The sequence below is a fragment of the Delphinapterus leucas genome, chromosome 10, assembly GCF_059928025.1.
Source record: "Delphinapterus leucas isolate spDelLeu-1000000601 "Yukka" chromosome 10, BTC_Dleu_Yukka2, whole genome shotgun sequence".
In the NCBI taxonomy this organism is placed as follows: domain Eukaryota; kingdom Metazoa; phylum Chordata; class Mammalia; order Artiodactyla; family Monodontidae; genus Delphinapterus; species Delphinapterus leucas.
The window spans coordinates 20,267,528-20,286,439 of NC_143138.1; the positions used below are offsets into that span (position 1 = coordinate 20,267,528).

General features: G+C 40.8%; 1 protein-coding gene across 4 annotated transcripts in view; it reads left to right on the plus strand.

Moving 5' to 3' along the window:
* The window catches only part of CARMIL1 (capping protein regulator and myosin 1 linker 1), a 319,604-nt gene that overhangs the window by 135,979 nt on the left and 164,713 nt on the right, over positions 1 to 18,912 (plus strand). For 3 of the 4 annotated variants that reach the window (XM_022562315.3, XM_089918429.1, XM_089918431.1), the window contains exons 6-8: positions 11,671 to 11,768; positions 12,105 to 12,175; positions 12,425 to 12,498. In XM_022562315.3, the coding sequence (XP_022418023.1) occupies positions 11,671 to 11,768; positions 12,105 to 12,175; positions 12,425 to 12,498 (243 nt within the window). Of the gene's footprint in view, positions 1 to 909; positions 8,079 to 11,670; positions 11,769 to 12,104; positions 12,176 to 12,424; positions 12,499 to 18,912 lie in introns of those variants that run through there. The other variant, XM_089918430.1, reaches the window with a different exon arrangement.

Genomic DNA, 18,912 nt, shown 5'->3' on the forward strand with positions numbered 1-18,912 from the left:
GTCTGAGATTTTCTGTATGGCTGCTTTTAATTTTTTTTATTTTTTTATTCAATTTTTTAAAACATCTTTATTGGAGTATAATTGCTTTACAATGGTGTGTTAGTTTCTGCTTTATAACAAAGTGAATCAGTTATACATATACATATGTCCCCATATCTCTTCCCTCTTGCGTCTCCCTCCCTCCCACCCTCCCTATCCCACCCCTCTAGGTGGTCACAAAGCACCGAGCTGATCTCCCTGTGCTATGCGGCTGCTTCCCACTAGCTAGCTATTTTACGTCTGGTAGTGTATATATGTCCATGCCACTCTCTCACTTTGACACAGCTTACCCTTCCCCCTCCCCATATCCTCAAGTCCATTCTCAAGTAGGTCTGTGTCTTTATTCCCGTCTTACCCCTAGGTTCTTCATGACATTTTTTTTTTCTCTTAGATTCCATGTATATGTGTTAGCATACGGTATTTGTCTTTCTCTTTCTGACTTACTTCACTCTGTATGACAGACTCTAGGTCCATCCACCTCACTACAAATAACTCAATTTCGTTTCATTTTATGTCTGAGTAATATTCCATTTTATATATGTGCCACATCTTCTTTATCCATTCATCCGATGATGGACACTTAGGTTGCTTCCATCTCCTGGCTATTGTAAATAGAACTGTAATGTACATTTTGGTACATGACTCTTTTTGAATTATGGTTTTCTCAGGGTATATGCCCAGTAGTGGGATTGCTGGGTCATATGGTAGTTCTATTTGTAGTTTTTTAAGGAACCTCCATACTGTTCTCCATAGTGGCTGTACCAATTCACATTCCCACCAGCAGTGCAAGAGGGTTCCCTTTTCTCCACACCCTCTCCAGCATTTATTGTTTCTAGATTTTCTGATGATGGCCATTCTGACCGGTGTGAGATGATATCTCATTGTAGTTTTGATTTGCATTTCTCTAATGATTAATGATGTTGAGCATTCTTTCATGTGTTTGTTGGCAATCTGTATATCTTCTCTGGAGAAATGTCCATTCAGGTCTTCTGCCCATTTTTGGATTGGGTTGTTTGTTTTTTTGTTATTGAGCTGCATGAGCTGCTTGTAAATTTTGGAGATTAATCCTTTGTCAGTTGCTTCATTTGCAAATATTTTCTCCCATTCTGAGGGTTGTCTTTTTGTCTTGTTTATGGTTTCCTTTGCTGTGCAAAAGCTTTGAAGTTTCATTAGGTCCCATTTGTTTATTTTTGTTTTTATTTCCATTTCTCTAGGAGGTGGGTCAAAAAGGATCTTGCTGTGACCTATGTCATAGAGTGTTCTGCCTGTGTTATATGGCTGCTCTTTAAAGAGCTGGAGTGATGAAGGGATTTGGCAATCCTCTGACCTCCACTCCTAAGACTAAAACAGAAGCCTTTTTATTGTAGCCTGAGATTTACCCTAGTGTGAATTTTACTCACAGCTCTTAGCCGAGTGCCAGGAGCTGCATGCTTTGAGATGAAGGCAGTGAGTATTAATGAAGAGTGAGAGTGCTTCATTTTCCTAATTTTTTTCTGTTCAGTAAGAGGAAACTTAAAAAGCCAAAACTGAACATCAAAATTAGCCTCTTTCATTTTCCTCTCACGTTTCTGGAATACACATTAAGGATATGAGTACATTTTGTCTGTACATGTCCTCGTATTTTTTTTTTTTGTCAAGCATTTTAAACCAGGATTCTGTGCTTGGGTAACAGAGTTTGAACATAGGGAATGTGTAGCTTGTTGGAAAGGGGGAGTTAAATTGGCTGAGGTGGAAAGGCAGAGAGATCCTTATGTCAGAAAGCTCCCTAAAATAATAGCGCATATTCAGAATACCTTCCTGATGGAAGGAGATGATACACAGATCGCAGGAAATCCCTGCTGAGGAGGCCATGAAACCTCCCATAGAGCACAGAGATGGGTAGCTGTGTGCCTTGGTTGGTGGGGGCCGGAGGAGAATTCGGGAGACTGTTGTCCTTCATGGAACGACACCCTACACTGCTGCTGCCTGTAAATTAGGAGGCAAAGCAGCAGGAAAACCCGGCCTTCGTGTCTTTCAAAGCTTTTTGGTGAGCGGAAAGTGGCTCCTGGGGGATAGGAGCTTCCCTTCAGTCTCTTCGGCTTCAGGAGACCTGCTTGGTCCTTCTCACAGCTCTTCCCTGGTCCCTTCCCTCCCTCCACACACCACAGTGGAGGGGCTGGCCCCGTGCTTTCTGGCTGTTCAGAAAGGGCTTCCTCCTTCCTGCAGCTGAAGTCGCCTTGTGCTGCTCTGAGGATCCAGGTAGCTGGTTGCCGGGGAGCTAAGTGGTCCCAGCCCCGTCCCAGCGGAGTGGAGGGGGGAGCCGGGGCTCCATCTCCATTCTGAGGTGTCTGAAAGGCCGGCTGTCTCTGGTCTTGTGTGTGTGGAGGGGACGCGAGGGCCGGGACGGGTGTTGGGATGAGGTGAGGCATGGCAATGGGAAAGTACCCAGAGCAAAACAGTCTCAGGAATGCTTTCCATATCATCCTTAGAGCCTCCAGAGAACTGTCCGGGGTAATCATGAGATAGCAGTAATTATAGAACCCATTTTCCTGAAACTGCACTTGAGTAATGTGACTTTGGACACAGGGTTCCTTCCAGAGTGTCTTTCCTTTCATTCCAAATCAACACCGATGGAATAAGAAAATTATTAAGTACAGCCTTATTCAGCAAGGGCTTATAAGACCCTCAGAGTGATAGTTAGAATCTCTGTTTTCTTTAAAAGGCAACTTTGTTTAATACTCTAGGGATTTGTCGTGGGGGGGAGATGATCGGTTTTATTTTTGGTTTGGATTCTCCCATTTTTTTTTCCTGGAGAAAGTTGTGTACGAAAAGTGCTTTCTCTTTTATCTTCCATTTAACTTCTTGTTAAAATGTTTAGGCAGCAAATATTAAACCACAAGTCTTAAATAAGCAGCTCCATTTCTAGAGAGGCAGTTACCTCTAGAGAGGTTTCTAAATCCATGACCCTCCACCTCACCCTGATTTTCATTTCTGTCCCCCAGCTGCTTATCAGGCATCTCCACAAGGATGTCCCCACGCACCTCACACTTCGTATGTCCCAAACGGAACTTTTTACTGTTTCCCCTAAAACCTCCCCGTATTGGATATTCTGTCTCAGTGAGTGGCTTCTTCATTTACATAGTCTCCGGAGTGAAAAGCTGAGCTGCTTTGATTTCTTGTTCCTTACTTGCCCATCTAATTAGTTGCCAAGCTCTTTTGCTTCTGTCTTAATAGCTCTTTGGTCCTTTGTGTTTCTTCTCACTTGCCCAGTGCAGCATCTTTCTAGCTAGTTTCTCTGTCTCTAGTTCTTGCCCTTCCAACTGATCTTCCGTACTGTCACCAGAATTATCTTTCCATAATTCACATAGTCTCTATTCCTTGCCTAAGTTTTTTTTTTTTTTTTTTTTTTTGCGGTAGGCGGGCCTCTCACTGTTGTGGCCTCTCCCGTTGCGGAGCACAGGCTCCGGACGCACGGGCTCAGCGGCCATGGCTCACGGGCCCAGCCGCCTCGCGGCATGTGGGATCCTCCCGGACCGGGGCACGAACCCGTGTCCCCTGCATTGGCAGGCGGACTCTCAACCACTGCGCCACCAGGGAAGCCCCTTGCCTAAGTTCTTTAATGGCTATCCTTCCTGATAAAATCCAAAATGTGTAGCCTGGCATAGAAAACCACTGCCATCTTGCCCCATAGTCCAGCCTGTTGTTGAACACATCAGCCTCTTTTATATTTTCATGCCTTTTATATAGGCTTCTAATCCTGACAGACTCCCACTCCAAAAGACATAGCCCAAACATGTGAAGAGTTCCTCATCAGTCAAGAGTTTATGTTTCCATAGAACTTTGTGATTACTGCCTATACTACCACATTTCACATCGTGTTATAATTGTTTGTTTATACGTTTATACATTCAGTGAGTATTTATTGACTTTCTACTATATGCTAGGCAGAGTGCTAAGTGTTGGGGCCCAACAGTGAATATGGTCCCTGACCACATGGAACTTACATTGGGAAGTTGCATTACTTACACCGGGAAAGAAACCCCCTAAAAAAAGAAAAATGAGAAATGGTGTAAGATCAGGCTGGAAACATAGGCCCTGGTCAGTTTATATAGAGACTCCTGGTAAAGAGTTTGGAATTTAGTAGAATTCCACTAGGAAGTCAGTGTAAGATTGTAAGTAAGGAAAGACACGGTTCCTTGTATATTTTATGGAAATTATTTTTGCTTCTAGATAGAGTGGGTTGCGAAGGGGAACGAGTAGAAGTAGAAAGCTAATTTGGAAATTATCAAAGCTAATTTGAAAGCTGATAGCTAAAGGTAATACTATTAGAGATAAAGATGAGAGCGACAGTAGATTTATTAAGATTTATTTTGGATATAAGACATGATGATGGATTAGGTAGGTAGGTGACAGCAGTGAGGAAAGGGAAGAACCAAGGATGGCTCTTAGGTTTCTGATTTAATAACTTAGTGACTGACACTACTTTTCAGTGAGGTGAAGAGGGCCTAGAGTAGGGTGGGGCAAGTTTTTTTCGGGGAAAAAGTACCAACCATTTTGTTTTACACATGCAAAATTTGAAATCTGGGGCATCTAGGTGGGGAAATCAGATAGGCAGCTAGATATGCTTGGAAGAGAGGTCCAAGTCTGGAGATGTAGCAAATGTGAGAGTCATTAGTGTAAAGAGGGTCTTGAATTCATGACTGTTGATAAGATCACCTGGAGAGAGATGTGGACCTAGAAGAGAAAATGTCCCAACATTTAGAGGTCGAGCAAAAGGGGAAGAACCACAAAGGGAGCTGGGTTATTACTCTAGTAGGAAACCAGATTTTTTGGTGGATTCCAGTGGGAAAGCAGAGTCTGGGAGAATTTTCTGGAGGAAGGAGTGGGTGATTGCAGAATGCTACTGGGCATTGAATAAGCCAAGGGCAGAGAGGTTTCCAGTGGACTGGCACCGTGAGGGCACAGACGACCTTGACCAGAGCAGTTCACGTTTTCTGATTGGGAGAGGCAGACTGCCGTGGCTGTAGGATGAACTCAGATGTGAGAATGTGGATGTGGTATGTGTAGAAAACTAAGTAGAGAAGTTTAGCTATGACGGGTATGAGGAATTTCAGGGAACTTCTGTTTGGTACTCAGAATGGGAGATATTAAAGTATATGAGTGTAACAAGGGGAATGATCTAGTAGAAAGAGATTGTTCCTGGAGACATTGGTAATAAACCAGCAATATCCTTGGGAAGGTAAGAGGGGTACAAGACACACCTGACCTTCCTTCTACCCTGGGCGCTGCTTGAGCAAAGGCCAATTTTTTTCCTTAATGTTAAGTCCCTAGCCCTTGGCACATAGTAGATAGTCACCGAGGTTTTGGATGAGCACATACATTTTGTGCTTCCTCTGTGCCTAGTACATTGTTGGGAGAGGTGCCCTGGGAGTGTATAGAACTTAGAAGATGGTAGCTCTGCCCTCAAACCATGGACTCTTGAGCTAAAAGTGATTGGGTGTAAGTGGGCGGTGAGAGAGTGGAGGCTGGCTGTGCAGAGGAGATCTACCTGGAAAGGATGGAGAGAATTTATAGGAAAGGGTAGGGAAAGGAGAGGCAGTTCAAATGAATATACCAACATGGAAGACGGTATAGATTATAATTTAGAAAATGACTGGGCAGAGAATTTAAATAAACATACTTGACTTTCATTTTGCTTTCTTACCCAACATGCACAGTTAGCTTGTCCAAATAAACTCTTAATATTTTGTGACTTGCATGTTCTGCCTTTACTCGTGAAGTTCCTTAGATTGTATTACATGAAGTTGGCCGGGAAAATGTATAATTCTATTGGTGTTGGTTATTGTGACTAGAGACAGTGGAAGGAGGAGGTAATCATACCCTTTCTTCTACGTTCCTAGTAGTCAGCGCTGTCAGGAAGGGAAATAGATCCTTTACGTAAACAATATAGAACACGCAGAAGAAAACAGGTCCCCGGTAATGTCATACGACCTGCTCATAGTAAGTTGGAGAATATGATACTGTATTTGGAATTCTCAAGCCTTGTTTGAGTCATTTGTCCCATCAAATGTATTACCTGAGCCCGTCGTGGGGCCCTTGGGTCCTTAGCCCTCACCTCCTTCCTTACTGAGGTAGAGCCTGATCATCGGGGAAAAGTCTGATGAGCAGGTATCAGAAACTGGGTGAATCAGGAGGACAAACACAGCCAGGGCCTCAGTTAACATAATACGTTCTTGAATAACCTAAGGTTGGCTGTATATATTATAAATGAAATGATAACCTGCCAGGACCTGAATTTCTGGTTTTAAATATAATTTTGAAATAACATCCATGATCAAAATCAAATATATAAAAATAGTATATATCTCTATAAACTATAACCAATCCCCTTGACTATAGTCAAGAGAATGCTGGTAGGAAAAAAAAATGAAGAATTTTAATTAAAATTAAGTTTTTACACCTAGAATCTTCACCTCCCTGCTACAGGTATGTGTTAGGATGTTTCTCTCTCCCTCTCTCCCTCTCTTCCCTCACAGAGTGCCATTTCCCTGCCACGCCCCCCCTCATTAAATAAGGAAAGTTTATTTTAAAATATAGAGAAAATGTAAAGGTTCAAGAAGAAAATTTAAATTTAAAAATCAGATCACCATTAGCATTGTTTTGTCAACGTTCTCATCTTTGCTGTGTGATAGTCACTATTACTGGAGGCCTCATCTCTAAGGCAGTGATATTGGGAGGAAACTAGGGAAATATTTGTAGCCTAAGTGTTGTTTAATCTGTTTCACAGAGATGCCTGTAATGGCAGTTCCCTTCAGGAAGCCGTTTTGTGTTACGGCCTTTAGCTTTTCTAATGCCAAGAACCCTGGCTGTTCTCCAAAACCAAGCTAGATTTTTTTTTTTCGTATTAAATTAAATCATTAGGGCGAGTTAGAACTAATTTAGAAAATGTTTACTAGAGAACATAGATGAGTGAAATGTTTCCTGCCATCTAAGAGTTTCTTGTCTAAAGGTAGTGTAAGAAAGTTCCACAGATAATATCATGAAGAGAGTGAAATATCCTCCAATTTCAGAGAAGGGAAAGTTCCATGTAACTTGGGATGTCAAGAAAATAATGTTTGATTTGTGTCTGTTTTCCTCTTTGTTTTGAGAGGTGGGCTTTTGTTGGGGGTGAGCTCCAGGGAGAGTTCTGTGGGGGAAATGGCAGAGGTTGGAGGCTGGAGGCACAGGCGAGGGCAGGTGCAGCTGTAACTTAACTTGCCTTAGGAGGACTGCAGCCAGCCTAAAGCAGTTAGAATTGGGAGCCTGCAGATATCACTGTGAGACAAAGGTAAGGCACACCTGGAGAGGCCCTGAATAAAAGCCTCTGGGATAGGCAGTAGGGAGCTAGTGAAGGCTTTTGAACTTTAGAATGAAATGACAGCTACACTTAAGGGAGAGTCAGTCTTGTAGCACTGATTTATGAACCTGGGGGAAGAGAGCCTCCAGGTGGAACTAGAAGGTGTCAGATTGTCTGGTTACTTTAGGGGGCGAGACTCTTGGCAAGTTAATGCACTTCTCAATGCCTCAGTGTCCTCCTCTGTAAAATGGGAATAATGATACTCATGCAGTTTTGTGAGGATTAAATTAACTCGTGCTGACTGCTTAACAAGTGCTCCACAAGTCTTAAGCTGTATAGCCCGTTGCTGTTCTTACCCAGAGGCCCTGGAATGAAAGCCTCCACTGTTGGAAAGGAAATGGGTGACATCCGTAGGGAATTTATTTGATGTTTATGATTTTTTATTATTATTATATGTCTCTATGTAAGTTGGTTGCATTTCTCTAATTTGATTCTTTGTTGTTACATGTGGCTCATAATACCTTTTTAGGTGACAGAACAGTAACCTTCTAACATGATTTTCTTCTAGGCTTTCATCATATTGGATTATTCTTTCACGTATGTGACAATTTGAAAGTTGGCTGGGTATTAGTGTCGGTATGTTAGGACAATACGTCTTTACTACGATGATAAAAATGGAATTGCAAACCTCTTTTCAAGTCGAAAGCCGGTTAAGTATGAAAAGGTGAGGTTATTGTAAGTGAAGAGAAGTGGGAAAATAGAAGTTTATGGTTAAACAACAGAAAGGTGCTTTACAGGCTGTGGCACTTTCTATATTTCTCTAAAGCAGTAGGTAGCACTGTGTGGTGTGGTTTACGTCAATAAAACGTGTCCTCTTCTGGCGACAACTGCTATATGGTATAGGATGAGCACTGGAATTGAATTTTTGATACACCAATTAATTTACCTGGATTAAAATAATTAGCAGATTTTTTTCCCGCATCAACAATTTAAGCATGAGATTTGCATAGAGAGCGGGCATGCTTGTCACCGAGTTCACTGTTCTTACCACATACAACTATTTTCTGAGTCTTGTGTAAATTAAATGCACATAATGTAAATGTAGTTGGTTCAGCTGTATAGTGCCGCCTGTTAGTGAGTGGCAGGATGTACATATCTGTTTGCTAGGATTTTGGTTTACCTCTTAGGGCACTTATTCTGACAGCAACTCCTTTGTCTGTCTGTGTCTGACACACACGCGCTCTTTTTGTGTGTGTATGTGTGAGCAGGTGCCCTGTGGCGCATACACAGATGGCTCTTTGCTGTTATTTAGCTACAGGCAGAACTCATGTGGGGTAGATTTTTCTTTTCCTCATTGTCTCTGTCTAGTGTTAGAAAACATAAGAAACAGTTGCTGCCTTCTGGAAGTTTAGTTCTTATGACTTTACCTCTTATGTAAATAAATGCACTTGTTTCATGATACTCCTTTAGTTCCTGATACCTAATTTTTTTTCCTTCCTGAAAAAAGAATGATGAAAACTGTTACAGAAGGGGAGCTACTTGGAGAAGCTCAGACTGATACTTTTGATGGGTGGTTTGAAGTTTAGGGAAAATGCCAGGTGTAACCACCTCACAGCAGGGCCCTGTTCACGTGGATGTCTACACTGGCCGCTTCCCTCTCCAGATGATTGCCTCCTACTTCTGAGTGGGACTGTCCAGTGCTGTTTTTGGAGTAAAATTAGGCTCTGGTTTCTGCACCTGCCATAAGAATTAGTTTATTCCTCCCTATAATCCTAGACAGCCACCTTCCTATTCTTAATCCTACCAGCTTCCTGCCTTATTTTCTGTCTGTTTTGGACTAGCTCAACTTCATCCTGTGTGTTATTGAAACGACATGCCCTACAGTTCAGCTGAAATAAAGCAAGAATTTTAGCAGAGAAATGTGATCTCGGATGAAGTCAGACATAAATCCAGCTTGGTGTGTCCAAGGTTTACTTAATTAATCTGTGGAAATGCATCTGCTTCCAACCACTCTGCTCCTTCTTTACATAATATCCGGCTTCGCTGTCTTGTAGCCAGAAAATAATGCCACTGCGATACCAGAACGATGGTATTGAACTGCGATGAACCATTCCGAATTGTGAGATTCTGTAATATCACTTTCATGATGAACATCTTCTTTAACCCACAGTTGTCCCCAAATTAAGCACTTTTAGAATAATGAGAGTTAATCATATGTGTGTTCAGGTAAAATAGAGAAAAATCATGTTGCATTTGTAGATGTCATGCATTTACACAAGAATTTGAAGGGATCACTGTTATTTGACATCAATTGGTAATACCTGCTTATGCTTCAGTCATAAAAATTATAAAGAAGTAGGAGTATTTTTCAATGCTAGTGGAATGCTTGTATTTAAATGCTTGCGTATGTATTTGAAGTTTTTTTCTAGGAGTAGGACAGGCCAGCCAGGCAACTTGTCAGGCTCTGGCACATTTTATCTGGAATATTCATCCAATCAGAAAGTGGAAATAATTGGGACCATTCTCTTCCAGTACAATACAAGGTGATTGAAATTCATAAGGATAAGCATTATACACATAGCCAAAGTGCTTTAAATCATTAAAGAAAGATTAAAATGATGTTCAGTGTGACTTAGTATGTTTATTTCACCACTTTGCACCCAGGGCCTGTCATGGTCCTGGGTGATTTCGACCTGCCAGCAGCCCTCACAGCCCGTGACCCCTCCACCCCGCTTTACCCTTGATGGCCACACCCTACACCTTGTCATCTCCTGGAACGGCTTCTCCTGGGGTGAAATCATCATTTAGTCATCTCTCTCGAACCACAGCCTCTAGTCTTTCACTTTCTCTCCCTTGGCGGTACCCATACTTGGACTTCTGGGGGGCCTCCAGGCCATGGATCCCTTGGCTTTCCCCTTGTTTCCATCTCCTTCCTGCCTTCCCTTCCTTTCCTGACCGCCAAGCCCCATGGTGTCCATCACTTCAGTGGGGCCCTGTCAGTATCCCCCACTCCTTCTGTCCCCACTGTTTTTCTGGCTCGCCTGCCTGGAAAGCCTGCATCGCTGCAGCAAGCCAACTGCCCTTTCTTCACACACATTTGGGCTGCTGGGAGCTGTAGGAGAATATCACACAGCTGTTCAGCTTGGTGCCACCAACAGTTCATGATGTTCACTCTCACTGGGCTCTTAACGGTCCCGGGAAGTTCTTTTTAATTTCTCAAGCTATTTTATCTCTTTATTTCCCAAGTTTGCCTCAGGCTTATCCCCCACCCCTGTAGCAGTTTGTTTACAGTGCTATCTGATCATCTTATACTCCCTGTGTAGCCTTTCTGTGGCTCATCATTGCCCTGAGAATAAAATCCCAACCCCTTCCTTGAACCTCTGAGGCTCACTGTGACCTGGTTCCCACTTAGCTCCTAGATTCCTGTTATCCCCTCCCTATTACACGTTACTTGCTAACTGATTTGAACTGTGTTCCGTCTCTGGAAAGCACAGGCTCGCTAGGAGTTGTAGTCCAGGGGAAGAGATAGTAAAAGGAACAGCTCTTCCAATATGAAATGCCCATTTGTACTATTTGTACTGTGGAAGGACAGAAGAGGAGGTTTGTACTTTAATTCCTTGAAAATTAGTAATTTATATTTAGTGTACACATAATCTAATAAATTATTATTAGATAAATGAGATAATTTATTGAGTGGAACACACCATTTTCTAACTATTCTAATAAAATCTAATGTTGTGCAAGAACTAAACATGGAGAATATTTATGTTGTTAGATACCTTTAGCTTACAAATGGGCGTTAAATAAAGGGCTTTATTATTAAGTTCCTATAGCTCTCCAGCTCCTAGTACTCAAAAAATGGCATTATATTTACCAAAATTGAAGTGATACCCATCTTTTTTTTTTTTTTTTTTTGGCTGCGTCGGGTCTTAGTTGCGGCACGTGGGATCTTCGCTGAGGCATGCGGGATCTTTTGTTGCAGTGCCTGGGCTTCTCTCTAGTTGTGGTGTGTGGGTTCCAGAGCACGTGGGCTCTGTAGTTTGCGGCACGCGGGCTCTCTAGTTGAGGTGTGTGAGCTCAGTAGTTGCGGCACGCAGGCTTAGTTGCCCCGCGGCATGTGGGATCTTAGTTCCCTGACCAGGGATGGAAGCCGCATCCCCTGCACTGGAAGACGGATTCTTTATCACTGGACCACCAGGGAAGTCCCGAAACCCGTTTGTTTAAAAAAAAAAATGGTGTATCACAAAATAAATTTCTGAGTGCATTTCAGAAAACTTGATTTTTGAAATGTATCGTTGTTTTTGTTGAACTTACAGGAGAATCATGAAAAAAGTCTGCATGGAGCCATCTGAGCGACTGGCCAGTCTCCAGGCTCTGTGGGACAGCCAGACTGTGGCCGAGCAGGGCCCCTGTGGTGAGCATGCATTTTAAAACCAAAAAATAAATGGCTGGATGGCCGCCGTTTTGCCAGGAAGCTAAGTCTATTCCTAGTGTGCTACCGTAAAGGTACAATTACTTTTAAGGTGTAATTAGCACCGCACAGACTTTAGATTGGTGGACAAACATCCTATATTTAAGCTATATTGCATCCTGCTATGTACTTACTGTAGAACAGGGGGGAGAATCTTTGCTGTTTTCCCAAAAGGAGAGAATAATCAGCATTGTCAACATCGGCCATATTTAAGCTTTTAAATTTTAACTTAAAAAACATTTAGTCGAAAACCTGTCACATTTCTGTTGTATAATTCAGGTGGATTTTCTCAGATGTATGCCTGTGTTTGTGACTGGCTTGGATTTTCATACAGGGAAGAAGTACAATGGGTAAGTGTATCTGTACGCACGCACACACACACTTTCTCACACACACACCTGGAGAATATTCCAGTATTTGACTGGCTTATTTCGCTCTCTCTCTCTTTTTCCCCCCACCATTCATTGCTTGCTTAACATCTTCCTTCCTCAGATTACATAAAAATCTGCCTGTGTCATTGTCTGATTCTCTTTGCATCTCTCTTGCTTCCCTGATCCTCTACGGGGACTGTTTATATGACTGAATTATGTTTCAAATAGGATGTGGATACAATTTATCTGACACAAGACACCAGGGAATTGAATTTACAAGACTTCAGTCATCTTGACCACAGGTAAGCTTCTTTCTTTCCTTTCTTTCACTTCTGATTTTGCTTTCAGAGCTGCCCTTGTCTGTTGGTACTTATAAGTGTACATTATCTCCAGAGAATCCTTTTTTTTATAAGGGGAATCAGGAGAGCCTAAGAATCTCTAGATTTTGCCTTTTAAGTAAGAGTTTCCAGTGTGTTTATCACTACGACTGGTTTGGGATGGGGGTGCATGAGTGTACCTCAAGTCCAGGATTTACACTTATAAACTGTGGAAACAATTTAATTCTTAAGTTCTTATGCCAGCCCACAAATCTATATAATCTACCCTGTATATAAAATATAGTACTATTTTGCCTAATTGCCATTTAGAACATTTTTCTATAAGGGAACTTTATGCTAAAATCCTAACAAATGACTTTGAGTTTACAATTCCTTTATTGGGGATGGCTAGGGTTTATATGCATATATTGGTGGAAATCAGTTTGCCAATATCTACCTTATGATAGTGATAATAAAACACTGAAGCCTGTTACAAGTTATTTGAGAGACTTGTAGGTTTTAAGATGTCGACTTTACTATATGTAGGGCTGTGGCTTGTGTGATCAGGCCCCGGAGAAGAAACTTCATTCCGTTCCCCTTCTCCCTGTAAGAGCAGACCTAGCAAAGTGATTCTGATACCTGACAAAGCTGAGCATTGCAACCCGCCTCTCACCCCACCCCCCTGCCCCTGACAAGTCTTTCTGGTCATCTATCCCGGCCTATCTCCTAAACCCTGGAGATGCTGCTACTTATTTTAGGTGGGGAGATATGATAGCTCCATCGCAATGAATCTCAGCTTGAGAAATCTTTTCTCTCTGGAATGCAGAGAGAGAAACCTGAGATTCCAGGTGTACCTTTCATGCCATTTGGACGACTGGAATTGTAGAGAGGATGGTTGCCTCTTTTTACCACCAGCATCTTGCCCCCAAAATACCATTTCAGATTATTTTTCCACTTACCTGGCAGGGAGTCCAGAATTGTAGCAGAGTCCCCAAAGAGTTCTGGCCAACTGAATTGAGCAAAGAAAAAGTGTGCTGGATGGATATGGCCTTTGTGCACAGCCTGGGTCTACGGTGGATGGTGAAGCAGGCTCAGCTATGTCTGTAGATGTGGCTAAAGCCTAAAGCCCCCAGTTCTCAAGCTCAGATTTGATTCCTTTTTGTGGAACAGGCAGTTTTCTCTTGCTTAGAGCCGTTCTCCCTCTTCCTACATTTGAGGGAATGTCATACTCCCGTTTAGGGAAGATGTTTCCTGTGTAGATCATGAAAAAGTGCACTGAGAAACATAACGGGAAGATATTTTATTTTTTGTAAATATTTTTCAATAAAAACAGAAAATTGTATGTAGAATAAGATAGGAGTAGGTAGGCCTACAGTATCCAGTCTCAATGTTTTGGGTCCCAGGATCTCTTTATATTCTTAAAAATGGTTGCATTGTTCAAGTGGGTTTTATCTTTTGGTATTTATCATATTGGAAATTAAAACCAAAAAAAGTTTATTAAGTCCTTTAAAAATAATGTTAGTAAACCTATTACAGGCTATAGATACCTTTTTTTTTTTTTTTTTTTTTTTTTGCGGTACGCGGGCCTCTCACTGTTGTGGCCTCTCCCGCTGCGGAGCGCACAGGCTCCAGACGCGCAGGCTCAGCGGCCATGGCTCACGGGCCCAGCTGCTCCGCGGCATGTGGGATCCTCCCGGACCGGGGCACGAACCTGTTTCCCCTGCATCTGCAGGCGGACTCTCAACCACTGCGCCACCAGGGAAGCCCTATATACCATTTTTATAAAAAATAACTATTTTCCAAAACAAAAATCAGTCAGCAAGAAAAGTGGAATCAGTTTACGTTTTTGGCAGATCACTTTGTTTTTTCTTTTTTTAACATCTTTATTAGAGTATAATTGCTTTAAAATGGTGTGTCAGTTTCTGCTTTATAACAAAGTTGAATCAGTTATACGTATACATATGTCCCCATATCTCTTCCCTCTTGCATCTCCCTCCCTCCCACCCTCCCTATCCCACCCCTCTAGGTGGTCACAAAGCACCGAGCTGATCTACCTGTGCTATGCGGCTGCTTCCCACTAGCTAGCTATTTTGGTAGTGTATATATGTCCGTGCCACTCTCTCACTTTGTCCCAGCTTACCCTTCCTCCTCCCCGTATCCTCAAGTCCATTCTCTAGTAGGTCTGCATCTTTATTCCCATCTTGCCCCTAGGTTCTTCTGACCATTTTCTTTTTCTTTCTTTTTTTTAGATTCCATATATATGTGTTAGCACATGGTATTTGTTTTTCTCTTTCTGACTTACTTCACTCTGTATGACAAGACTCTAGGTCCATCCACCTCACTACAAATAACTCAGTTTCATTCCTTTTTATGGCTGAGTAATATTCCATTGTATATATGTGCCACAACTTCTTTATCCATTCATCTGTTGATGGACACTTAGGTTGCTTCCATGTCCTGGCTATTGTAAATAGAGCTGCAATGAACATTTTGGTACATGATTCTTTTTGAATTATGGTTTTCTCAGGGTCTACGCCCAGTAGTGGGATTGCTGGGGCGTATGGTAGTTCTATTTGTAGTTTTTTAAGGAACCTCCACACTGTTCTCCATAGTGGCTGTATCAATTTACATTCCCACCAGCAGTGCAAGAGGGTTCCCTTTTCTCCACACCCTCTCCAGCATTTATTGTTTCTAGATTTTTTGATGATGGCCATTCTGACCGGTGTGAGATGATATCTCATTGTAGTTTTGATTTGCATTTCTCTAATGATTAATGATGTTGAGCATTCTTTCATGTGTTTGTTGGCAATCTGTATATATTCTTTGGAGAAATGTCTATTTAGGTCTTCTGCCCGTTTTTGGATTGGGTTGTTTTTTTGATATTGAGCTGCATGAGTTGCTTGTATGTTTTGGAGATTAATCCTTTGTCAGTTGCTTCATTTGCACATATTTTCTCCCATTCTGAGGGTTGTCTTTTTGTCTTGTTTATGGTTTCCTTTGTTGTGCAAAAGCTTTTAAGTTCCATTAGGTCCCATTTGTTTATTTTTGTTTTTATTTACGTTTCTCTAGGGGGTGGGTCAAAAAGGATCTTGCTGTGATTTATGTCAGAGTGTTCTGCCTGTTGTTTTCCTCTAAGAGTTTGATGGTGTCTGGCCTTACATTTAGGTCTTTAATGCATTTTGAGTTTATTTTTGTGTATGGTGTTAGGGAGTGTTCTAATTTCATTCTTTTACATGTAGCTGTCCAGTTTTCCCAGCACCACTTATTGAAGAGGCTGTCTTTTCTCCACTGTATATTCTGCCTCCTTTATCAAAGATAAGGTGACCATATGTGCGTGGGTTTATCTCTGAGCTTTCTATCCTGTTCCATTGATCTATATTTCTGTTTTTGTGCCAGTACCATGCTGTCTTGATTACTGTAGCTTTGTAGTATAGTCTGAAGTCAGGGAGTCAGATTCCTCCAGCTCCGTTTTTCTTTCTCAAGATTGCTTTGGCTATTTGGGTCATTTGTGTTTCCATACAAACTGTGAAATTTTTTGTTTTAGTTCTGTGAAAAATGCATTTGGTAGTTTGATAGGGATTGCACTGAATCTGTAGATTGCTTTGGGTAGTATAGTCATTTTCACAATGCTGATTCTTCCAGTCCAAGAACATGGTATATTTCTTCATCTGTTTGTATCATCTTTAATTTCTTTCATCAGTGTCTTACAGTTTTCTGCATACAGGTCTTTTGTCTCCTTAGGTAGGTTTTTTCCTAGATATTTTATTCTTTTTGTTGCAATGGTAAATGGGAGTGTTTTCTTGATTTCACTTTCAGATTTTCCATCATTAGTGTATAGGAATGCCAGAGATTTCTGTGCATTAATTTTGTATCATGCTACTTTACCAACTTCATTGATTAGCTCTAGTAGTTTTCTGGTAGCATCTTTAGGATTCTCTATGGATAGTATCATGTCATCTGCAGACAGTGACAGCTTTACTTCTTCTTTTCCAATTTGGATTCCTTTTCTTTTTCTTCTCTGATTGCTGTGGCTAAAACTTCCAAAACTATGTTGAATAATAGTGGTGAGAATGGGCAACCTTGTCTTGTTCCTGATCTTAGTGGAAATGGTTTCAGTTTTTCACCATTGAGGACGATGTTGGCTGTAGGTTTGTCATATATGGCCTTTATTATGTTGAGGAAAGTTCCCTGTATGCCTACTTTCTGGAGGGTTTTTATCATAAATGGGTGTTGAGTTTTGTCGAAAGCTTTCTCTGCATCTATTGAAATGATCATATTGTTTTTCTCCTTCAATTTGTTAATATTGTGTATCACGTTGATTGATTTGTGTATATTGAAGAATCCTTGCATTCCTCGGATAAACCCCACTTGATCCTTTTAATGTGCTGTTGGATTCTGTTTGCTAGTATTTTGTTGAGGATTTTTGCATCTATGTTCATCAGTGATATTGGCCTGTAGTTTTCTTTCTTTGTGACATCTTTGTCTGGTTTTGGTATCAGAGTGATGGTGGCGTTGTAGAATGAGTTTGGGAGTGTTCCTCCTCCTGCTATATTTTGGAAGAGTTTGAGAAGGATAGGTATTAGCTCTTCTCTAAATGTTTGATAGAATTTGCCTGTGAAGCCATCTGGTCCTGGGCTTTTGTTTGTTGGAAGATTTTTAATCACATTTTCAATTTCAGTGTTTGTGATTGGTCTGTTCATATTTTCTGTTTCTTTTTGGTTCAGTCTAGGAAGGTTGTGCATTTCTAACAATTTGTCCATTTCTTCCAGGTTGTCCATTTTATTGGCATATAGTTGCTTGTAATAATCTCTCATGAACCTTTGTATTTCTGCAGTGTCAGTTGTTACTTCTCCTTTTTCATTTCTAATTCTATTGATTTGAGTCTTCTCCCTTTTTTTCTTGATAAGTGTGGCTAATGGCTTATCAATTTTATCTTCTCAAAGAACCAGCTTTTAGTTTTATTGATCTTTGCTATCATTTCCTTCATTTCTTTTTCATTTATTTCTGATCTGATTTTTATGATTTCTTTCCTACTGCTAACTTTGGGGTTTTTTGGTTCTTCTTTCTCTAATGCTTTAGGTGTAAGATTAGGTTGTTTATTTGAGATGTTTCTTGTTTCTTAAGGTAGGCTTGTATAGCTATAAACTTCTCTCTTACAACTGCTTTTGCTGCATCCCATAGGTTTTGGGTAGTTGTGTTTTCATTGTCATTTGTTTCTAGGTATTTTTTGATTTCCTCTTTGATTTCTTCAGTGATCTCTTGGTTATTAAGTAGTGTGTTTTTATCCTCCATGTTTTTGTACTTCTTACAGATTTTTTCCTGTAATTGATATCTAGTCTCATAGCGTTGTGGTCAGAAAAGATACTTGATACGATTTCAATTTTCTTAAATTTACCAAGGCTTGATTTGTGACCCAAGGTATGATCTATCCTGGAGAATATGCCATGAGCACTTGTGAAGAATGTGTATTCAGTTGTTTTTGGATGGAATGTCTTATAAATATCAATTAAGTCCATGTTGTTTAATGTATCATTTAAAGCTCGTGTTTTGTTATTTATTTTCATTTTGCAAGATCTGTCCATTGGTGAAAGTGGGGTGTTAAAGTCCCCTACTATGATTGTGTTACTGTCGATTTCCCCTTTTATGGTTGTTAGTATTTGCCTTATGTATTGAGGTGCTCCTATGTTAGGTGCATAAATATTTACAATTGTTATATCTTCTTCTTGGATCAATCCCTTGATCATTATGTAGTGTCCTTCTTTGTCTCTTGTAATAGTCTTTGTTTTAAAGTCTATTTTGTCTGATATTAGAATTGCTACTCCAGCTTTCTTTTGATTTCCATTTGCATGGAATATCTTTTTCCATCTCCTCACTTTCATTCTGTATGTGTCCCTAGGTCTGAAGTGTGTCTCTTGTAGACAGCATATATACAGCTCTTGGTTTTGTATCCATTCAGCCAGTCTGTTTGTTTTGGTTGGAGCATTTAATCCATTTCCATTTAAGGTAATTATAGATATGTGTGTTCCTATTACCATTTTCTTAATTGTTTTGGGTTTATTATTGTAGGTCTTTTCCTTCTCTTGTGCTTTCTGCCTAGAGAAGTTCCTTTAGCATTTGTTGTAAAGCTGGTTTGGTGGTGCTGAATTCTCTTAGCTTTTGCTTGTCTGTAAAGCTTTTAATTTCTCTGTCAAATCTGAATGAGATCCTTGCTGGGTACAGTAATCTTGGTTGTAGGTTTTTCTCTTTCATCACGTTAAATATATCCTGCCACTCACTTCTGGCTTGCAGACTTTCTGCTGGAAGGTCAGCTGTTAACCTTATGGGGATTCCCTTATGTGTTACTTGTTCTTTTTCCCTTGCTGCTTTTAATATTTGTTCTTTGTATTTTTTGATAGTTTG